Raw genomic sequence first — 24,181 nt, 5'->3', positions numbered from 1 at the left:
TTTTCTTCAACTTCCACCAAAGATTTTCAATTGGATTGAGAGCCAGACTATTTGCAGGCCATGACATTGACCTTATGTGTCTTCTTTCAAGGAATGTTTTCACAGCTTTTGTTCTATGGCAGGATACATTATCATCTTGAAAAATGTCATCATCCCCAAACATCCTTTCAATTGATGGGATAAGAAAATTGTCCAAAATATCAATGTAAACTTGGGCATTTATTGAAGATGTAATGACAGCCATCTCCCCAGTGCCTTTACCTGACATGCAGCCCCAAATCATCAATGACTGTGGAAATGTACATGTTCTCTTCAGGCAGTCATCTTTATAAATCTCATTGGAACGGCACCAAACAAAAGTTCCAGCATCATCACCTTGCCCAATGCAGATTCGCGATTCATCACTGAATATGACTTTCATCCAGTCATCCACAGTCCACGATTGCTTTTCCTTAGCCCATTGTAGACTTGTTTTTTTTTCTGTTTAGGTGTTAATGATGGCTTTTGTTTAGCTTTTGTGTATGTAAATCCCATTTCCTTTAGGCGGTTTCTTACAGTTCGGTCACAGACATTGACTCCAGTTTCCTCCCATTCGTTCCTCATTTGTTTTGTTGTGCATTTCCTGTATTGGAGACATATTGCTTTAAGTTTCCGGTCTTGACGCTTTGATGTCTTCCTTGGTCTACCAGTATGTTTGCCTTTAACAACCTTCCCATGTTGTTTGTATTTGGTCCAGATTTTAGACACAGCTGACTGTGAACAACCAACATCTTTTGCAACATTGCCTGATGATTTACCTTCTTTTAAGAGTTTGATAATCCTCTCCTTTGTTTCAATTGACATCTCTCCTGTTGGAGACATGATTCATGTCAGTCCCCTTGGTGCAACAGCTCTCCAACCTGTGATCGCTCCTTTTTAGATGCAGACTAACGAGCAGATCTAATTTGATGCAGGTGTTAGTTTTGGAAATGAAAATTTACAGGATGATTCCATAATTTTTTCCTCAGAATTGAGTGATTCCATAATTTTTTCCCTCTGCTTGTTCTGAAAAAAAATTACCCTTACTGAGTACCACATTTTCTTGATTTCTTTTAGTGATTCTTAAAGCCATAAAGTTGCCATTTGAAATGACTTTAGTTTTGTGCCATGTCTGATCTGTTTTTTTTCAACAACATTAAACAACTGAATGAACATCCTCCGAGCCCGGTGATTCCATAATTTTTCCAGGGGTTGTACAACTATGTAGTCTGGGCATGTGAGTAAGCAGCGCCTTTACTAGAACAATGTCAGTGAGTAGTCATTGCACCTCTCCTCCAATGATAAGAAGGTGGACATGCCAACCCACATTAGCCTGCACAGCACATGAAATAACTGAGCTACTTAAAATGCTCCAGTTACCATATTAAAAATATAATATTTAACATGATTTTGCGTATAGGCAGTGACATGTAAAAGGGGAAAAAAAAGGAAAGTGATTTTCCAAAAGAAATAAAAAAGAAAAGTGGTTTTCATAAGGTTATACTGTTGGTAATTTCTGAGTTTCAATGAGTTTCCTTCTTCGCTCAAAAATATACTGAGGTTTCCAATGAAAAGAATTCAAGATGGTGTTTGAAGATGGCCCCTCTTCACTCAAAATAAGGAAATTAAAGGTCCGTTGTGTGAGAGGGGCACATTGCAAATGTTCATTGTCATTTTCCGATAATACATTCCATTTCATGTACGTTAAATTAAAAACGACAAACTAAAATTGTGCACAACAGCACAAATACCAATGGTTCTCACCTGTACTTATCTTGTACTTTTTGCTTAATGTCTTGAAGGGAGTCCTGGGAAATATCTCGTTCCAGATATCCAGACAGAACTTCTGTTGCATTCTCTAAATCAGCCTGATTATTCTGCACAGGAGGAAAATTTAAGATGCTAAATATATGATTGTCTTAAAAGCTAGATCTATACAAAATGTAGAATTTACATGACACTGTTTGCTGACTAGTATTTTCCACTTTCGCTGAAGCAGTTCACTGCTTATTGGAGTAGCATCATTAAAATATCACTTATTGTAATTTATTAAAACTGAGCATCCACTTATCCAATAACTAATATATAACAGGTTTCTCCTATTCCCAATAAACTTTACATTTCTGTAAAATGGCCAGCTTCTTAGCCTATTATATACACACAAAAATAGTAAAAAAAAAAAAAAAATGATTTGATGTTTATGGTAAAAAAATAAATAAAAATAAAATGACACATATTATTCCCGTGGACATGACTCATGTTACCAAATCGACTATTTTCTATTTACACTATTTCCAATGGTCTGCTAAAAATACTATACCACCCTATAGCTATCTCAGACCATTGGCCAGTCGCATTGCTCTTAGATCTACTCCCGACTACCACAAAAAACTTCAATTGGAAGTTTCCAACTTATTTAAGGACTTTTCCAGACTTCCAATCCTATTTGAAAGCCAATAGGTGAACAGTATAGATGATAATATACAACAAATGGAGAAGACCCTCCTTTTCTGGGTGACATCCAAAGAGGTGATGCTAGGCCACATCGCAGGTTACGTGTTTATGCAGAAAAAGCTGCATAAATAACATTTCCAAACCATACACAGAGACATATTAAAAAGCTCAAAACGCACACAGACAACCCCGGTTCTTAAAACAAATAACATTGTAAAGACATAAAACAGCAGCTGAGCTCTTACATCCAATGACGAATGATGCAATTGTGTCCATCAGCCATCCAAAATAAATATTACCACTGTAGTTCTAGAGTGGGCTCTCAAAGCATAAGTCACCCGAACAACATCAGATTGAGGGACTATTTTACAAATTCAAGACCCCACAAATGGATATAAAATTATTGATATTCTACAAAACTAAGAAAATCTTTAAAGAGCCCCCCCCAGCAATATACTCATTTCTAGTTTGTCTTCCTCTGACTACCTGTTCAACATCTCAGAAAAACAAAACCCAGAAACCCCCCCTCTAAAATTATTCTTTATTATATTACTCTTATTAAAATTCAAGATAATCACAACACATGAATAAACATTAAATTACCAGGGGCAATTAATATACTCTGAGGTCCCTAAAAGCAATCCTATTCTTTCCCCGGCCAGTCAGCAGAGGTTGGCACCCTAATGTATAGTTGAATTGGCACCCTAATATAAGTTGAATTGGCACCCTAATATATAGTTGAATTGGTGCCCTCGCTCAACGTAGACTGACCCTATTGGTCCTTAGTTGTCCCTATGTCCTCAGTTAGGCATGAAAGAAAATATATAAATATGTCTCTCGTGGTCTCACTACACTACATACCGCCACAAACATGTCAGCGGAGGTTGACAACCTAATTTTTATTGGTGCCCCTGCTCCTCATTGCCTGATCCTATTAATCAATCAGAGGCCCTGAATCAAAGGAGTGGGAACCAGCCAGATAGAGAGGGGTAAGTGCTAATAGTGACACCACATCACCACTACAGATCTATTAGTACAAGTTATAAACACCAAAAAATGAAGATCATCGTATCTTAGAGATATAATGGCAACATATTACTACAAGACTGGAAAAGATTTATTCTTTAATCCCTCCCCCCCCCCCCCCCCCAACCCCAGCCTGTTTTCTCCTTCAGGACCAGGCCATTTTTTTGTCACATTATAAGGTAATAACTCTGGACTGTTTTTTTCAAGACATGTTGCTCTTCATATTAGTGGGAAATTTAGGTTGATATTATTTGCATTTATTTATGAAAATATTTATCAAAAATGTAACAAAAAAAATTATAAAATTTCTCAATTTTCAAACTTTACATTTTTATGCCCTTAAGCCGGATAGTTATATCACACAAAATTATCAGCATCATTTTGAAACATAATTTTTTTTTTGTTAAGTTAGGAGGGTTGAAAGTTGATGAGCAATTCTTCATTTTTCCCCAAAAATTTACATAACCAATTTTTTAATGGGCATCACATTAGTGGGTTTGAAGGCCCTGTGTGACATAAAATACCCAAAAGTGACACCATTTTACAAACTACACACCTCAAAGTGCTCAAAACCCCATTCAAGAAGTTTATTAACCCTTTATGGGCTTCACTAGAATTAAAGAAACGTGGAAAGAAAAAATAAAAATTGTTCTTTTTCCCTCCAAAATATTGATTAAGCCCCAAATTTTGCATTATCAACAGGTTAATGGGGGAAAACGGACAATATAATTTGTTGTGCAGGTTCTTCTGAGTACACAGATACCCCATATATGGTGGAAAACTACTGTTTGGGCGCAGGACAGGGCTCGGAATGGAGGGAGCATCTTTCAACTTTTTGGAGCAGAAAAAAAATTGTCTGGATTAGCGGATATCACGTCGCATTTGCAGAGCCCCTGATGAGCCGAAACCCCCCACAAGTGACCCCATTCTGGAAACTACACCCCTCAAGGAACTTATCTAGAGGTGTGGTGAGCACCTTGAACCCACAGGTGCTCCACAGCATTTTATAACGTTGAACCGTGGAAAAAAAAAAAAACATCATAATATTCCCACAAAAATATTGTTTTAGTCCCATGTTATTGATTTTCACAAGGACAACAGGAGAAAATGGACCCCAAAATATGTTGTGCGATTTCTCCTGAGTACGCCAATACCCCATATGTCTTGGAAAACTACTGTTTGGGCACACGGCAAAGCTCAGAAGGGAAGGAGCGCCAACTGAATTCAGGACCGCAATTTTGGGGAATAGATAGAGGATGCCATGTCACATATGAAGAGCCCATGACATGTCAAAACAGCAGAAACCACCACAAGTGACCCCATTTTGGAAACACCTCTAGAGGAAGTCATATAGAGGTGTTGTGAGCATTTTTAACCTTCAGGCGATTCACAGACTTGGGTATAACATTGGGTTGAGTAATAGGAAAATTATTATTTTTAAAATGTATCTTTGCTCCCAAGTTTTTAGTTTTCAAAAGGGATAAGAGAAATTGAACTGTACAATTTGTTACACAATTTCTCCTGAGTTCGCCAATACCTCATATGTGTTCAAAAACTACTTTTGAGGCACAGTGGAAAGCAGCTCCATATTGCAGTTCAGATGTTGCTGGAATGGTTTGAGGGGGTCTTGTCACATTGGCAAAGACTCTGAGGTGCAAGAACAGGGGAACCCACTGTAAGTGACCCCATTTTACAAATTACACCCCCCACTGAATTAATGTAGGGGGGCAGTGAGCATATGGACACCACATGTGCATCAGAATTTAATGCCATTGGGCGGTGAAAAATGAATAATTACATTTTTACCACTAAAATGTTGCTTTAATTGTTATAAGGGCTAATAAGAAAAAAATGGACCTTACTGTTTGCTGTGCAATTTCTCCTAAGTGCGCCAGTACCCTACATGTAATCGGGAACTACTTCTCAGAAACAGTGGAAAGCTCCGAAGGGAAGGAGCGCCATATTATAGTGCAGATTTGGCTGTTATGGTTTGCGTGTGCCATGACCCACTGGAAGAGCGGCTGAGGTACCAGAACAGCAGAACCCCCCCCCCCCCCCATAAGTGACCCCATTTTACAAACTACACCTCTCAATGAATTCATCTAGGGGTGCAGTGATTATATTGACGCCACAGGTGTCATAGAATTTTACACCGCTGGGCAGTCAAGAAAAAATTATTACATTTTTACCACAAAAATTTTGTTTTAGCCCCAGATTTTATATTTTCACACAGGGAAATGGGTAAAAATAGCTCCAAAAGTTGTCTCAATTTCTGCTGAATGTAGCAATACCCCATATGTGGCTGTACAGTACTGCTTAGCCACATGGCGAGACACAGGAGGGACAAAGAGCTATTTCACTCTTGCGAGAACAAATTATCGCAGAATAGTTTGCCGACTCCATATATAGCCCTTAAGTGCCAGAAGAGCAGAATCCCCCCAACAAGTAACCCCATTTTGGAAATTACACCCCTCCGGGAATTTATCTACAGTTAGGGTATGTGCACACTGTCTGGAGCCGCCTGCAGCCCCGACACAGCGGAATAGCGGCCGGCAGCTTCCGCTCATTTTATACATATGAGCGTCGCCATTTTTTTTTCCACCTGCGAACTTTCCTCATAGAGGTTAGGTCTATGGGGAAAGCCCGCATGCAGACCCCCCGGAGAAATTGACATGCTGCGATCTGGAAAGACGCGCCACATGTCAGTTTCTGAGGGTGAGTCGCAAAAGCATAGTGGACATGAGATTTCTAGAAATCCCATCCACTATGCTGTAACATCTGGCCGCTGTGGGTTTGACACTGGATAACACCCAGCTTCAAATCCGCAGCGGCTCCTGACCGTGTGCACATACCCTTATAGTGATGATTTTGAATCCATGCATGTTTTCCAGAAAGAAGCAGCAGTGGATGTTGCCGAGTGAAAATTTTTATGCCATTCACCATGTGGCAAAAAATTGATAAGGCTTTGTTCTTTGGGTCGGTATGATTACAGCGATACCAAATTTATATAAAAGAAAGTTGCCGCTTTTACACAAAAATGATTTTGTAGAAAAAATAATTGTTTTTGCATCACTATATTCTGAGAGCTATAACTTTTTTATTTTTCTCTGCTGACAGAGCTGTATGGCAGCTTGCTTTTTGTGGGACAAGATTGCCTTTTCAGCTATACCATATTTATTTCCATTCGACTTTTTGATCACGTTTTATTCCACATTTTGTTCGGCGGTATGATGAAAAAGCATATTGTTTTTGCAACATTTTTTTTTCTTTGCGGTGTTCACCAAAGGGGTTAACTACTGTGACCGTTTTATAGGTCGGGTTGTTTAGGACATGGCGATAACAAATATGTGTACTTTTATTCTTTTCCATAAATGTGTATTTATTAGTATAATATTTTTTTTATTTTTTTGGTCTTTATTACAAATTTTATTTAAGCTTTAATTTTTTTTTTTTACTTAGTCCTTCTATGGGACTTCAACTTTTATTACTCTGATCGCTGGAATAATGCATTTCAATGCATTATACCTGTCAGTATAACACTGACAGAAGCCTCTTAGACCATGCTCTCAGCATGGTCTAACAGTCTTGCCGTAGCTGGTTTTGACAATCTCGGGGTGCCATGGCAACGATCAGGTCCTTACGATGAATTTGCAGGGGCGCTGATCGAAAGGGAGAGGGAGCCCCTTCTCTCCCAGCCTTGTAAATGCCGCAATCAATATCGATCGCAGCATTTAGGGTGTTATCTGGCCCAGGGAGGTGCAGGCAGAACTCCTGACAGTGACAATAGGGTCTCAGCTTTAACTTAAGCCGAGCTTCTGGCGGCAATTGTCCAGGCACAGCTCCTGTGCCCCACACGATTGTCATGATGTGCCCATCGTCAAAGGTTGGGAACCCCTATCCGACCATGATGTATGGGTACGTTAAAGGGGTTATCTGGGACTATTTCATATTTTTAACTATGGTCCTAAGAACTAACAGACAGGTAGTTGCTAACTACCTGCCTCTTCTACAGAGTGCGGGCTCAGAGCAGTCACGGACTGCTCCTGTCGATGATTCTGCTGCTTCACATCAACAGAGCAGCTCTTCCAGGCTGCTCTGTCAACAGGACATGACTGCTGTTGTCATGCTTATTGACTGCCAGCTCCCCACAGTTTGACAGCCAGCTCCCTGTTGCCTATCAACAAGACACATGCAGTCACGCGCATCAACAGGGCAGAGAAGCAGCTACTCTGTCGATGTGGCATCAGCAGAAGTAGCAGACTCTCCAGCTGGAGTGGTCTGTGACCGCTCTGTGCTGGCAGATATCTGTGCTGAGCAGAAAAGGCAGGTAGCAACTACCTGCCTGTTAGTTCTTAGCCTCATCGTAGAAAAATAAAATAGTCCCGGACAACCCGTTTAAGTGTCCAAACATGTAAAAAAAAATCTGGAAACCAGTTTTCCAAATTGAAGCAATTTTTGCTCCTTTTTATAGGTAGATCAAACCTTTTTAAAATTGATAAGAGTAGCTTGGGAAATTCTATCTCATGCAGGTATTTCCTGTTTATCTCAGTCATAGTGAAGAGCAAAGGATCAATTTCCTTTATCAATCTTTAATATGGGGGAAACAAAAAAATAAAAACTCCCCTTTAAAATCTTACAACAAACCGGACTGCATTGTGGTGTGAACTTCTCAGACATATGCACCCTCAACTTGACGTCAATACTGGGCCGCACGGTGGCTCAGTGGTTAGCACTGCAGCCTTGCAGTGCTCGGGTCCTGGGTTCAAATCTCACCAAGGACAACATCTGCAAGGAGTTTGTATGTTCTCCCTGTGTTTGCGTGGGTTTCCTCCGGATTCTCCAGTTTCCTCCCACACTACAAAAAGACATATTAATAGGGAATTTAGATTGTGAGCCCCATTGGGGACCGTGCCCATAATCTCTGTAAATCGCTGTGGAATTAATGGGCTATATAAAAGTGAATAAAATTAATACTTTGAATAATAACTACATACTACACTGATCCCCAACTTGACCAGCCGTTCAAACCCTTGCTCTCGTTGCCCAATCTATTACACTCATCACATTGGGATCTTCTCTCAACAATAAAGCAGAAATTATTATTAATTAAAATACCGGGCCCAAAACAAGAGTAGGACAATTAGAAAACTAGACCCACTCCTGTCTCTAAATAAAATCGCTGTCGAAAATCCAGATTTTTAAGATAGTAACCCACTAACAATATTTAAAATATGGCACAAATGGGGGCCTTCGTTCGATCAGTCATTTTGTGGATAATTCAAAATATACACTCAAATATGACTTTTCAGGAGAACTGCCCTGAGTTACATATAACATTAATTGCCTATGTAACGCTCCGTGTGTAGACAGGCAAACATTCAACCCTCTGAGTGGGAACAAACTTTCCGTGGGCCCTCCCGCAATCACAAGGGACTGCTCTCTACAAATGTGCTCACACCCATTCACTACAGTACAATTACAACAATCGATTCTGACTGGAGACTTTTATTGCTCGACACTAACATTTCAGATTTGCTATCCATGTCTTATTCCTTAAAAGACGCTCCTTATCAGTTAGGTATGTCAAAATGACCTTGAAGGGGTTGCCACTACTTGGACAGCCCCTTAACAATTACTATTACTACCCATTGTAAATTAAAAATGGGCTATATTCACCTCCATGCCATTCCAGCAACGGATCTCCCAGATCTTAAGGATGTCCGTTTAATCCGAAGGAAGTGAGAGTAAAGGGGTTCATGACGTCACGCGAGCTCAAGTGCTGACACTGCTGGAACAGTGCTGGCACCAGAAAGGACCCATAGCCCGATTTTATTCTACACAGGAAAATATAGCAATTGAGCAGGGTTTGTCCGAATAGTAGACAATTTTGCCCGAATAGTAGTGAATATTGTCCGAATAGTGCACAATACCCTTTAAGAACCTTTCACAGATCATACATCTCTCCAACCAGAGGCTAAAGGATGGACATTTCAAATGTGGCTCTCCCTAAGCCAACATCACACATTGCCTATGGTCATGTGAGGTGATTGAGAAAATCTGGCTAAGTATAAAACACTCTGTCCTGACACCTGACCACCTTTGTACACATCGACATGTTTGGGAAGTTTTGGTTGTGTAGACCCCAGGAAAAACAGATGTAACAAATAGCCCTAGAAAACTCTTACAACTGATCTCAACTGCAGCAAAGAAAGCAATCCTTCAACCTTGGATATCTCCCAGGCACCTCCACAAATTCATCTCAAAGGAGCAGGGGTGGAACAGTTTAAGGCCACATTCACATGTTCAGTATTTTACCGCAGTATTTCTAAGTCAAAATCAGGAGTGGAACAATCAGAGGAAAAGTATAATAGAAACAAGTCACAACTTCTGTATTTATCACCCACTCCTGATTTTGGCTTACAAATACTGATGTAAAATACTGACCAATTACTGAACGTGGCCTTACACATTGAAAAATTTCATAGCTTCTTACCCTTCACAGTCCACAGCAAAGTCAAAACACACTTAAAGAATAGAACACAACTTGGTACTTGAAGAGGGAACTGCTAGATGTGCATTTAACTCCATAAAGTAGCTTTGTTTAATAAAAAAAAAAAAAAAAAAAAAAAGTACTGGAACTCGCGGACCTCCTCTTCCCACTATTTCTGTTGATACTGGTTATTTGTTACCCAATAAACTAGATCCTATCTCATCAAGAAGTTATTCTTAATCTTAGAAGAACTTCAGAAGGAAATTATCTAGTTCTTGGTGACCTTAAAGGGGTTGTCCAGGCTTGGAGCTCAAGTCTGTAGTCACTCTATGTGACGGCAGACTTGTGAATCCTCACAACACAGTGTGCACGCTGCTAGGACTCACTGCAGCCAGGACCAGATAGGCTTGTGACCACTAGTATGCTACTTCCATTGTGGTCATTTGCCTGCTAGACGTGGTTGATAATGTGGCTGGTAGTATGCAAATCACATACTTGCGGTCACATGACAGCCCGCTCCCAGCACCAGAGAATCCTGAGAGCGTGCACGGTCAGGATTCATAAGTCTGCAGCCCCATAGAGTGACTGCAGACTTGAGCCCCAAGCCTGGACAACCCCTTTAATACCACCTACTCTTGACATAATTTTCAAACAGGTTTCTGGCTGCTTTGCTATAGGGCTGTTATTTTTCAATACCAATATTGTAAGCCTTAGCTAAATACTACCTGGCCTTAGAATATCTTACACACAAATGTATTGCTTGATTTATACCTTATGACTTATGTCAAACTCAAAACACAAGTTTAAATAAAAACCTCACCTCAAAGATAATCGACTGGTTGTTCTTCTTGAGGTAGAACGCGAAGACGTAAGTGTACATGAGCGTGGAGCGGCACTGGCACAGCACGTCCACAGCCTTTTTCAGAAACTGCACTTCAATCCATGACATATTATGTTGCTGCATCTCCTCCATCTTCTGCTTGACTTGGGCATATAGTTTGTGCTCAAATCGCAAGCTCTGCATGTGGTTCATGTAGCGATTGCAGTAGAACAGATATCTTTGTAAGGCTGCTCTGGATCGCTGCACCAGTAGGATGAAGTACAATAATTAGGTCTTTCTTAAGGAATGCAAAGTCATATTACATAAAAAAATAAATAGAAAATCTTAATAAAGAAAAGGCACAAGACCTACCCTAACCTTCCTTTTTATTAACCATATAGATAGGGAAATGCATTTTTTATATACACTACCGTTCAAAAGTTTGGGGTCATTTAGAAATTTCATTATTTTTGAAAGAATAGCACATTTTTTTCAATGAAGCTAACATTAAATGAATCAGAAATACACTCTATACATTGTTAATGTGGTAAATGACTATTCTAGCTGCAAACATCTTGTTTTTATTGCAATATATAGGTGTAGAGGCCCATTTCCAACAACCACCACTCCAGTGTTTTAATGGTACATTGTGTTTGCTAACTGTGTAAGAAGGCTAATGGATGTTTAGAAAACCCTTGCACAAGTATGTTAGCCCAGCTGAAAACGGTTTGGCTGATTTGAGAAGCTATAAAATTGACCTTCCTTTGAGCTAGTTGAGAATCTGGAGCATTACATTTGTTTGTTCTATGAAACTCTCAAAATGGCCAGAAAAAGAGAACTTTCATGTGAAGCTCGACAGTCTATTCCTGTTCTTAGAAATGAAGGCTATTCCATGCGAGACATTGCCAAGAAACTGAAGATTTCCTACAACGGTGTGTACTACTACCTTCAGAGGAGAGCACAAACAGGCTCTAACAAGAGTAGAAAGAGAAGAGGGAGGCCGCGCTGCACAACTGAGCAACAAGACAAGTACATTAGAGTCTCTAGTTTGAGAAATCGACACCTCACAGCTCCTCAACTGGCAGTTTCATTAAATAGTACACGCAAAATGCCAGTGTCAACGTCTACAGTGAAGAGGCGACTCCGAGATGCTGGCCTTCAGGGCAAAGTGGCAAAGAAAAAGCCATATCCGAGACTGGCTAATAAAAGGAAAAGATTAATATGGGCAAAAGAACACAGACATTGGACAGAAGAAGATTGGAAAAAGTTTTAAGGACAGACGAATCAAAGTTTCAGGTGTTTGGTTCACACAGAAGAACATTTGTGAGATGCAAAACAACTGATAAGTTGCTGGAAGAGTGCCTGACGCCATCTGTCAAGCATGGTGGAGGTAATGTGATGGTCTGGGGTTGCTTTGGTGCTGATAAAGTCGGAGATTTGTTCAAGTTAAATGGGATTTTGAATAAGGAAGGCTATCCCTCCATTTTGCAACACCATGCCATACCCTATGGACAGCGCTTGATTGGAGCCAATTTAATTCTACAACAGGACAATGACCCAAAGCACACCTCCAAATTATGCATGAACTATTTAGGGAAGAAGCAGGCAGCTGGTATTCTCTCTGTAATGGAGTGGCCAGCACAGTCACCAGCTCTCAACCCCATTGAGCCGTTGTGGGAGCTGCTTGACCGTATGGTACGCAAAAAGTGCCCATCAAGCCAATCCAACTTGTGGGAGGGGTTTCAGGAAGCATGGGGTGAAATTTCTCACGATTACCTCAGCAAATTACCAGCTAGAATGCCACAGGTCTGCAATGCTGTAATTGCGGCAAAGGGAGCATTCTTTGACGAAAGCAAAGTTTGAAGGAGAAAATGATTCTTTCTAATAAAAATCATTATTTCTGACCTGGTCAATGTCTGGACTATATTTTCTAATCATTTTGCAACTCATTTGATAAATAAAAGTATGAATTTTCATGGAATATTATTTATAATATTATTATATATGTATTATATATACATACACACAAATATATATATATATATATATATATATATATACACAGTACAGACTAAAAGTTTGGACACACCTTCTCATTTAAAGATTTTTCTGTATTTTCATGACTTTGAAAATTGTACATTCACACTGAAGGCATCAAAAGTATGAATGTTGAATTATATACTTAACAAAAAAGTGTGAAACAACTGAAAATATGTCTTATATTCTAGGTTCTTCAAAGAAGCCACCTTTTGCTTTGATGACTGCTTTGCACACTCTTGGCATTCTCTTGATGAGCTTCAAGAGGTAGTCACTGGAAATGGTCTTCCAACAATCTTGAAGGAGTTCCCAGAGATGCTTAGCACTTGTTGGCCCTTTTGCCTTCACTCTGCGGTCAAGCTCACCCCAAACCATCTCGATTGGGTTCAAGTCTGGTGACTGTGGAGGCCAGGTCATCTGGCGTAGCACCCCATCACTCTCCTTCTTGGTCAAATAGCCCTTACACAGCCTGGAGGTGTGTTTGGGGTCATTGTCCTGTTGAAAAATAAATGATGGTCCAACTAAACGCAAACCGGATGGAATAGCATGCCGCTGCAAGATGCTGTGGTAGCCATGCTCGTTCAGTATGCCTTCAATTTTGAATAAATCCCCAACAGTGTCACCAGCAAAGCACCCCCACACCATCACACCTCCTCCTCCATGCTTCACGGTGGAAACCAGGCATGTAGAGTCCATCCGTTCACCTTTTCTGCGTCGCACAAAGACACGGTGGTTGGAACCAAAGATCTCAAATTTGGACTCATCAGACCAAAGCACAGATTTAAACTGGTGTAATGTCCATTCCTTGTGTTCTTTAGGCCAAACAAGTCTCTTCTGCATGTTGCCTGTCCTTAGCAGTGGTTTCCTAGCAGCTATTTTACCATGAAGGCCTGCTGCACAAAGCCTCCTCTTAACAGTTGTTGTAGAGATGTGTCTGCTGCTAGAACTCTGTGTGGCATTGACCTGGTCTCTAATCTGAGCTGCTGTTAACCTGCGATTTCTGAGGCTGGTGACTCGAATAAACTTATCCTCAGAAGCAGAAGTGACTCTTGGTCTTCCTTTCCTGGGGAGGTCCTCATGTGAGCCAGTTTCTTTGTAGCGCTTGATGGTTTTTGCAACTGCACTTGGGGACACTTTCAAAGTTTGCCTAATTTTTCGGACTGACTGACCTTCATTTCTTAAAGTAATGATGGCCACTCGTTTTTCTTTACTTAGCTGCTTTTTTCTTGCCATAAAACAAATTCTAACAGTCTATTCAGTAGGACTATCAGCTGTGTATCCACCAGACTTCTGCACAACACAACTGATGGTCCTAACCCCATTTATAAGGCAAGAAATCCCACTTATTAGGCAAGAAATACCACTTATTAAACCTGACAGGGCACACCTGTGAAGTGAAAACCATTTCCGGTGACTACCTCTTGAAGCTCATCAAGAGAATGCCAAGAGTGTGCAAAGCAGTCATCAAAGCAAAATGTGGCTACTTTGAAGAACCTAGAATATAAGACATATTTTCAGTTGTTTCACACTTTTTTGTTAAGTATATAATTCCACATGTGTTAATTCATAGGTGAATGTACAATTTTCAAAGTCATGAAAATACAGAAAAATCTTTAAATGAGAAGGCGTGTCCAAACTTTTGGTCTGTACTGTGTATATATATATATATATATATATATATACACATATACATATACATACACATATATATATATACACACACACACACAAATATATACACATATATATATAAATATATACAGTACAGACCAAAAGTTAGGACACATCTTTTCATTTAAAGATTTTTCTGTATTTTCATGACTATGAAAATTGTACATTCACACTGTAGGCATCAAAACTATGAATTAACACATGTGGAATTATATACTTAACAAAAAAGTGTGAAACAACTGAAAAGATGTCTTATATTCTAGGTTCTTCAAAGTAGCCACCTTTTGCTTTGATGACTGCTTTGCACACTCTTGACATTCTCTTGATGAGCTTCAAGAGGTAGTCACCGGAAATGGTTTTCACTTCACAGGTGTGCCCTGTCAGGTTTAATAAGTGGGATTTCTTGCCTTATAAATGGGGTTGGGACCATCAGTTGTGTTGTGCAGAAGTCTGGTGGATACACAGCTGATAGTCCTACTGAATAGACTGTTAGAATTTGTATTATGGCAAGAAAATAGCAGCTAAGTAAAGAAAAACAAGTGGCCATCATTACTTTAAGAAATGAAGGTCAGTCAGTGCAAAAAATTGGGAAAACTTTGAAAGTGTCCCCAAGTGCAGTTGCAAAAACCATCAAGCGCTACAAAGAAACTGGCTCACATGAGGACCGCCCCAGGAAAAAGGAAGACCAAGAATCACCTCCGAGTCACCAGCCTCAGAAATAGCAGGTTAACAGCAGCTCAGATTTGAGACCAGGTCAATGTTACAACTGTTAAGAGGAGACTTTGTGCAGCAGGCCTTCATGGTAAAATAGCTGCTAGGAAACCACTGCTAAGGACAGGCAACAAGCAGAAGAGACTTGTTTGGGCTAAAGAACACAAGGAATGGACATTAGACCAGTGGAAATCTGTGCTTTCGTCTGATGAGTCCAAATCTGAGATCTTTGGTTCTAACCACCGTGTCTTTGTGCGACGCAGAAAAGGTGAACGGATGGACTCTACATGCCTGGTTCCCACCGTGAAGCATGGAGGAGGAGGTGTAATGGTGGTGGGGTGCTTTGCTGGTGACACTGTTGGGGATTTATTCAAAATTGAAGGCATACTGAACCAGCATGGCTACCACAGGATCTTGCAGCGGCATGCTATTCCACCCGGTTTGCGTTTAGTTGGACCATCATTTATTTTTCAACAGGACAATGACCCCAAACACACCTCTAGGCTGTGTAAGGGCTATTTGACCAAGAAGGAGAGTGATGGGGTGCTACGCCAGATGACCTGGCCTCCACAGTCACCAGACCTGAACCCAATCAAGATGCTTTGGGGTGAGCTGGACCGCAGAGTGAAGGCAAAAGGGCCAACAAATGCTAAGCATCTCTGGGAACTCCTTCAAGATTGTTGGAAGACCATTTCCAGTGACTACCACTTGAAGCTCATCAAGAGAATGCCAAGAGTGTGCAAAGCAGTCATCAAAGCAAAAGGTGGCTACTTTGAAGAACCTAGAATATAAGACATATTTTCAGTAGTTTCACACTTTTTTGTTAAGTATATAATTCCACATGTGTTAATTCATAGTTTTGATGCCTTCAGTGTGAATGTACAATTTTCATAGTCATGAAAATACAGAAAAATCTTTAAATGAGAAGGTGTGTCCAAACTTTTGGTCTGTACTGATACATTATATATACACACACACACACACATATACATAAATACATACACACACACACACTAGCTGGTGGCCCGATTCTAACGCATGGGGTATTCTAGAATATGTATGTAGTTTATTCTGTCATCCTCATTGGCGCATTTTCGCTTAAGACCCATTGGAAGACAGGCAGCGTAAATCGGGATAGCGTACAGTAAAGAAGTATCTGTTCAGCGCGCTGTGACTGACAGAATCTGTTCAGTAAACGTGAGTGAACTACGTGGCACTGTGACTGACAGAACTTGTTCAGTAAACGTGAGTGAACTACGTCGCGCTGTGACTGGGGGTTAAATTCGACGCCAATATCTCTGATTGGTTGCGGCCGGCCGCGACCAATCAGCGAAGCGGGGTTTAAAGGGGTTGTCCACTACTTTAAATTAATCCCCCAATGTATTCCCCCCGGGGCCCCTAATGAATTTCGTAAATGCCTCATGTTGCCAATACTGCCTGTGCGCGGCGCTATCGCTGACCGTGCGCAGGCAGCAAGTGTCCCCCGGCTGCAGCAGGCTCTTGCTTCCGCTTACGTCACGACTATTTGCGGCTGCAGCCAGGGGTCTCCTGTTCCGCGTTCCACGGTGAGTGACAGGTTGTGGGCGGGGTTATCCCCCATCACGTCACACCCGGCATCCACCGCGCGCCCATTCATTGAGAGAGCGATGTCGGGTGTGACGCGATGGGGGATAACCCCGCCCACAACCCGTCACTCACCGAGGAACAGGAGACCCTTGGCTGCAGCCGCAAATAGTCATGACGTAAGCGGAAGCAGGAGCCGGCTGCCTGTGCGCGGTCAGCAATAGCGCCGCGCACAGGCAGTATTAGCAACATGACGTATTTACGAAATTCATTAGGGGCCCCGGGGGGATACATTGGGGGGTTAATTTAAAGTAGCCGCGCCATTATCGCTGATTGGTTTAAGTATGTTTTCCGAACAATGGGATGTATGGAAAAATGCCTTTTCCAGACCGCTTCCATTTGCAAATGAGGCCATTTGGATAATAACAGGGTTTTTCATACATCGCTAAATTTCTCATTGGGATGTGAGTGGTGCTGATGATGTCTACACATAACTGTCAGGATGCGTGCTCAATCAGCAGGTATCATGCATCTGTTCTAAAACATAGGAAAGGAGCAAAAACCTACCAATTGTTCACAAGTCCCAGCAGGTATGTAGATATGATGTCACTGCAATATTTACATTTCCTTAAAGGGGTTGTCCGATATGGGAATGAGTGACACCAAACAACCCTTTTAAAGAAATGTAAAAATTGAAGGTCCACAAACTAAGTTTGCCACTCCATGTGCTCACCTCTTGTGCATCTCGGGCAGCTTTTGCGTCATCTTCATTGTAGCGATTACAATTATACCTGTAACAAAAAGGATAAAATTCAACAATATAAGTGAGCAAACACACAGATTAGTAACTCTTGCCAATCAATAAATGCTTATAAATAGGGTAAGAACATGGGCAGTCTGATGGAAAGACAATTTAAAAGGGTTGTGCCACCATAAAGAATACTTTTAACCAAGCAGAAAATGTGGAAATAAATGGTTTTGCAATTCACATTTATTAAAAATTATGCTGCATTCAATAAATACCAAGCTTCTGAAGTGTGCTCTGGGTGAGATCATTCTGCTTCACAGAGCTGTGAGCGTAGGAAGAGTCTCTCAGCTATCGTGCTCACAAGTCTGTGAGCAAACTCGACTAGCTGATTGCCACTACGAGGATGGAATTGAATAACACCAGAGGGCGCTAGAGAGCACACTTCAGAAGATAAAACCTTGGTATGTATTGAGTGCAGCATAATTTTTAATAAATGTAAATTGCAAAACCATTTATTTCCACATTTTCTGCTTGGTTAAAAATATTCTTTATGGTGCCACAACCCCGTCAACTATTTCTTAAATAAACTGGTCAGGTCAGTGAGCGAAATAATCACAAAAATACAAAACAATCTATATTCTCAGCAAAATTATACCGACAGTTTTCACAGTTCTCTCAAACCTTCAAACAGCACTACTCTTACCAAGCTGATCCATGGGGCTCCCAAGGACCCAGACAAACCCAGCAGAACTCAGCCTTGCAATTTTGGTTCCGACACACCATATGATTACAGCCTCCATCTTTCTCTATGGTAACATGACATTTGGGACACTCCTAGTGTGGAGGAAACAAAAATAAACAAAAGTGGTATTTCCTATGAGTTCAAATATAGACATAGTAAATATACAGTACAGACCAAAAGTTTGGACACACCTTCTCATTTAAAGATTTTTCTGTATTTTCTTGACTATGAAAATTGTACATTCACACTGAAGGCATCAAAACTATGAATTAACCCATGTGGAATTATATACTTAACAAAAAAGTGTGAAACAACTGAAAATATGTCTTATATTCTAGGTTCTTCAAAGTAGCCACCTTTTGCTTTGATGACTGCTTTGCACACTCTTGGCATTCTCTTGATGAGCTTCAAGAGGTAGTCACCGGAAATGGTCTTCCAACAATCTTGAAGGAGTTCCCAGAGATGCTTAGCACTTGTTGGCCCTTTTGCCTTCACTCTGCGGTCCAGCTCACCCCAAACCATCTCGATTGGGTTCAGGTCTGGTGACTGTGGAGGCCAGGTCATCTGGCGTAGCACCCCATCACTCTCCTTCTTGGTCAAATAGCCCTTACACAGCCTGGAGTTGTGTTTGGGGTCATTGTCCTGTTGAAAATTAAATGATGGTCCAACTAAAAGCAAACCGGATGGAATAGCATGCCGCTGCAAGATGCTGTGGTAGCCATGCTCGTTCAGTATGCCTTCAATTTTGAATAAATCCCCAACAGTGTCACCAGCAAAGCACCCCCACACCATCACACCTCCTCCTCCATGCTTCACGGTGGAAACCAGGCATGTTGAGTCCATCTGTTCACCTTTACTGCGTCGCACAAAGACACGGTGGTTGGAACCAAAGATCTCAAATTTGGACTCTTCAGACCAAAGCTCAGATTTCCACTGCTCTAATGTCCATTCCTTATGTTCTTTAGCCCAAACAAGTCTCTTCTGCTTGTTGCCTGTCCTTAGCAGTGGTTTCCTAGCAGCTATTTTACCATGAAGGCCTGCTGCACAAAGTCTCCTCTTAACAGCTGTTGTAGAGATGTGTCTGCTGCTAGAACTCTGTGTAGCATTGACCTGGTCTCTAATCTGAGCTGCTGTTAACCTGCGATTTCTGAGGCTGGTGACTCGGATAAACTTATCCTCAGAAGCAGAGGTGACTCTTGGTCTTCCTTTCCTGGGGCGGTCCTCATGTGAGCCAGTTTCTTTGTAGCGCTTGATGGGTTTTGCAACTGCACTTGGGGACACTTTCAAAGTTTTCCCAATTTTTCGGACTGACTGACCTTCATTTCTTAAAGTAATGATGGCCACTCGTTTTTCTTTACTTAGCTGCTTTTTTATTGCCATAATACAAATTCTAACAGTCTATTCAGTAGGACTATCAGCTGTGTATCCACCAGACTTCTGCACAACACAACTGATGGTCCCAACCCCATTTATAAGGCAAGAAATTCCACTTATTAAACCTGACAGGGCACACCTGTGAAGTTAAAACCATTTCCGGTGACTACCTCTTGAAGCACATCAAGAGAATGCCAAGTGTGCAAAGCAGTCATCAAAGCAAAAGGTGGCTACTTTGAAGAACCTAGAATATAAGACATATTTTCAGTTGTTTCACACTTTTTTGTTAAGTATATAATTCCACATGTGTTAATTCATAGTTTTGATGCCTTCAGTGTGAATGTACAATTTTCATAGTCAGGAAAATACAGAAATATCTTTAAATGAGAAGGTGTGTCCAAACTTTTGGTCTGTACTGTACTTCTAAATAAAAATGTTAATATGAATGACTGGAGTGGGATGGGATTAATACAGGGCACCAAAGACAGAGTTTCAATTTAAAAGAAAAGCACCCAATAAGATTTTTATGGGCTAAACTTGTGTGTATATATGTAGTCAGGTGTACGTGTATTAATATGCTCACCAATCGCCATCTTATCTGGTTTCCAGCGCCACTTTGGTCCTCTTCTGGGTCACGCGACAAATATCCTGACTTACCTGCTCACACTGGGGTTTGTGTGTGAGCCGGAAGTCGCTATTACAATGTAAGCCCATGGAACCTTGTTCAGATATTCCATAGGTTTACATTTTAAAAGCGACTTTTGGCTCACATAGAGCCTTTTGTGATCCAGAGAGTCGGAACTTCAGTCACGTGACTCAGAAGAGAACCAGAGAGGCACTGGAAAAAGAGAAGAAGATGGCGATCAGCGAGTATACTAATACAACTACTCTACATATACAATGATGTGAAAAAGTGTTTGCCCCTTCCTGATTTCTTATTCTTTTGCATGTTTCTCACACTTAAATGTTTCAGATCACAAAATGACATTTTTGCCTAGTCTCTTATGGTGCAGTGCAGTCATGAACACTGAACTTAATTGAGTCCGGCAATTCTTTGGATGTTGTTGTGGGGTCTTTTGTGACCTCTTGGATGAGTTGTCACTGCGCTCTTGGGGTAATTTTGGTCGGCCGGCCACTCCTGGGAAGGTTCACCACTTTCCATGTTTTCTCCATTTGCGGATAATGGCTCTCAATGTGGTTCGCTGGAGACCCAAACCTTTGGAAATGGCTTTATAACCTTTTACAGACTGATAGATCTCAATTACTTTGTTTCTCATTTGTTTCTGAATTTCTTTGGATAGCAGCATGATGTCTTGCTTTTGAGTATCTTTTGGTCTACTTCACTTTGTCAGGCAGGTCCTATTTAAGTCATTTCTTGATTGAGAACAGGTGGGGCAGTAATTAGGCCTGTGTGTGGCTAGGGAAATTGAACTCAGCTTCCCAAATAGGTGATAAACCACAGTTAATTTATGTTTCAAGAGGGGTAGGGGAGTAATCACTTTTTCACACAGGGCCCTGTAGGTTTGGATTTCTCTTTCCCTTAAAAATAAAGACCTACATTTAAAAACTGCATTTTGTGTTTACTTGTGTTATCTTTGTCTAATATTTCAAATTGTTTTGTCATCTGAGACATTTAAGTGAGACAAACATGCAAAAGAATAAGAAATCAGGAAGGGGGCAAACACTTTTCACACCACTGTACAGTCACACAGGTGTAGCCCATAAAATTTTAATTGGAGTGCTCCTTTAATAGGTTATTCCGGACATTGCAAGTTATCACCTATCCACAGGGCAGGTGATAACTTACTCATCAGTGTAGGTCTGACCGCTAGCTTCCCCACTGGACTCAAAAATGGGGCGCTGATATGCCCCAGTAGAACAGTCTGGAGCATGTACAACATTGCTACATTCATTGTTTAATGGACTGGTAGAGACAGAAGATTACATTGCTAATAACTTTGACATTAGTGGTGTAACAGCAGAAAAGAGAATTGTAATGGTAGAAAACAATGCAAATTAATATAGAGTTCAGAGTCTGTGGAATGCTACACTAAAAAGTAAACACCAGTAAATTACCACTCTTACCTTTGTGTTGGCTGCAATCCAATTTGAGGTCTCACTATCATCATCACACTTCTTGATCCATTTCTTTAGCCACTGGAAAAAAAAAATCACATTCAACAACCTTAAAAGTTCTTTCTATTCCCTTCATGTTAGAGTAATACTTAATCTATATGTAATATCCCAGAAAGAGAGTTAGGCAAAGAAATGTAGTATGTTTAATAAATGTAGTTACCTTGCATTTAACAGGATCATGCCAATTCTCTCCACAATTGAAACTATCAAAAAAAGAAAATCATCAATTGTCATTATCTATAGGGTTTATTTAAAAGTCTAAAGCAGAGCATTTCACACCACTGTGGAACATGTAAACCGTTACACCCACACAGGTATTACGTAGTGGAGAGCAGTGTATCCTCCTGTGCACACTGTCACTCCGCTTCATGTTACTTAAGAGCTCTTATTTGAACAATTACTATTATCTCAAATATCTAACAAATACTGGTCCAAAATACAATTCCAGCACACGAACAAAACGACTTCATGATAAAATTGTAATAAAAACTTCTACATTATGTATGAAAGAATAAAATCAGAAACTAAAATATTCTGTCGATTATCCATTTACAAAACGGATAAAACCAAGGCAGACGGAAGCAAAAGAATTCATTGGCAGCAAGGTGGCTCAGTGGTTATCACTGTTTCTTTGCCGCGCTGGGGTCCTAGGATCGAATCCCATCAAGGACAACATCTGCAAGGAGTTTGTATGCTCTCCCCGTGTTTGCGTGGGTTTCCTTCACTCCAAAGACAAACTGATAGGGAATTTATTTAAATTGTGAGCCCCAAAGGGAACAGTGATGATGATGACTGTAAAGTGCTGCGGAATATGATGGCGCAAAGCATAATAAATAAAAATAACTCTATTGCCTAAATTACTTGTTATTAAAAATCCTCTTCACTCGCAAAAAAATAGGGGGAATATTTAAGTCTATTGCTCATAGCCTAGGTTTCCAGCCACCTCTAATATATCAGCGGTGGCAGATCTAGGTGGCTTCTAGGCAAGGAACACAGCGTTTACAAGCTCTTTGCTATCGATTGCTGGATCCAGACAGCTTCAGTGCCCTTCCGATGCTGCTGAAGCTAAGTTGCTTTCAGCATCGGAGGGCGCATAAGTTGGTTGTGCCAAACTGTCAATCATTCAACAGCGCATTGCCCCCAGGAAGAATGAAGCAGTGAGGCAAAGGAGGAAAGCACTCCTGAACAATGATATTGAGACAACCCCTTTAGTTGGGTACTTAAAGGTGCAGTATTTTGGGGTTATTTTTTTTTTAAAGGCCATAACTGTTTTCTTTGTTTTGCATCAATTTACAGCTTGTTTTTTCCTGGGCGACTAGAATTTGAGTCTCATCATTTTGGGGTACATATATACCATATCATTTATTTTTGTGGGTGTAGGGGGTTTTAACAGCATTCAGCCTGTGGTATAAATGACATAACTTTCATGTGCAGGACATCTTAATGACAATACCAAATTTATATAGTTTGCGTTTCTCCTTTAGTACAGCAAAAACTATTTTTTCCCCTCACCCATTAAGGCTGGGTGTCTGTTCTAAAACGTGGCTGACGCCAATAATTGGTAAGGCCGACAGACCTACAGCTACCAGACTTATGGGACCCCCACCATTGCAGTTAGGTCTCCTCAAGCTGACAAGTGTGCTTATTCAACTGTCACACGTGAAAACGAGCTTTGGAAATAGACAAGCGAGTACACTTTGTGTTTTCCAATAATGTTTTCATTGTAACTGGACCCCTGTACACAAAGGGGTGATCTTTAAGTGTCATTGTTTGCACTAGTGTCTCACCAGAACTGACGGCCACATTTGCAACGCACAGGCTTGGCATCTGGATACTGAACTTTAACAACATGATGACAGTCTGGAGCAGGACACCACTTCAATAGTCTGTTACACTGCACAGAGGAAAAACAAGAGAGAATTAAGCACTGATATAATTTATGGATGTGCTTTATTTAGCATTGCTGAAACACTGAATAAAAAAAGCATGTATACTCCTAGAAAAGTGCTTTCTATGTCATGTGAGAATCTTCACGTCATGCTTAAACTGGCCAAACATATCAGCTCAACACCTCTCTCAACGTCTATATGCACAAGAACACTCGGCTTGGCCTATAGAGCGGGAGTTGAAAAGCCTCCATACACGTTAGATGGTGGGCTGATCCTGATGAAATCGGCGGGTTCAGTCGACCGTTTTCTAATGTGTATGGGGGCCTATAAATGTTGTTTTATTCTCTAACTTGACTAACCAGTAAATAAATAAGGATACATAATTTGCATTCATAACACAAATTTAAAGACGCATTTGAGCATTATTTTTGCTCATATAGTGCTTGCTCATCATTAATTTTATCACGGCTTAACATTTTGCATCTCACCTCAAATTACATGT

The 24,181-nt window shown here is 40.6% G+C and overlaps 1 protein-coding gene across 1 annotated transcript in view; it reads right to left on the bottom strand.

Annotated features, from left to right (window-relative positions):
- ARIH1 (ariadne RBR E3 ubiquitin protein ligase 1) overlaps positions 1 to 24,181 on the bottom strand; it is an 86,775-nt gene that overhangs the window by 20,565 nt on the left and 42,029 nt on the right. The window contains exons 7-13 of the mRNA XM_073652747.1: positions 23,578 to 23,684; positions 21,951 to 21,993; positions 21,740 to 21,811; positions 18,242 to 18,372; positions 17,524 to 17,581; positions 10,809 to 11,069; positions 1,783 to 1,895 (exon numbers count right to left, since the gene is read on the bottom strand). Of these exons, the coding sequence (XP_073508848.1) occupies positions 1,783 to 1,895; positions 10,809 to 11,069; positions 17,524 to 17,581; positions 18,242 to 18,372; positions 21,740 to 21,811; positions 21,951 to 21,993; positions 23,578 to 23,684 (785 nt within the window). The remainder of the gene's footprint in view (positions 1 to 1,782; positions 1,896 to 10,808; positions 11,070 to 17,523; positions 17,582 to 18,241; positions 18,373 to 21,739; positions 21,812 to 21,950; positions 21,994 to 23,577; positions 23,685 to 24,181) is intronic.

The sequence above is a fragment of the Phyllobates terribilis genome, unplaced genomic scaffold (assembly GCF_046119375.1).
Source record: "Phyllobates terribilis strain yellow unplaced genomic scaffold, ASM4611937v1 Scaffold_11__3_contigs__length_659146591, whole genome shotgun sequence".
NCBI classification, from domain to species: domain Eukaryota; kingdom Metazoa; phylum Chordata; class Amphibia; order Anura; family Dendrobatidae; genus Phyllobates; species Phyllobates terribilis.
Note: the sequence above shows the minus strand (reverse complement) of the source record. Positions and strands in the feature narration are given on the sequence as shown.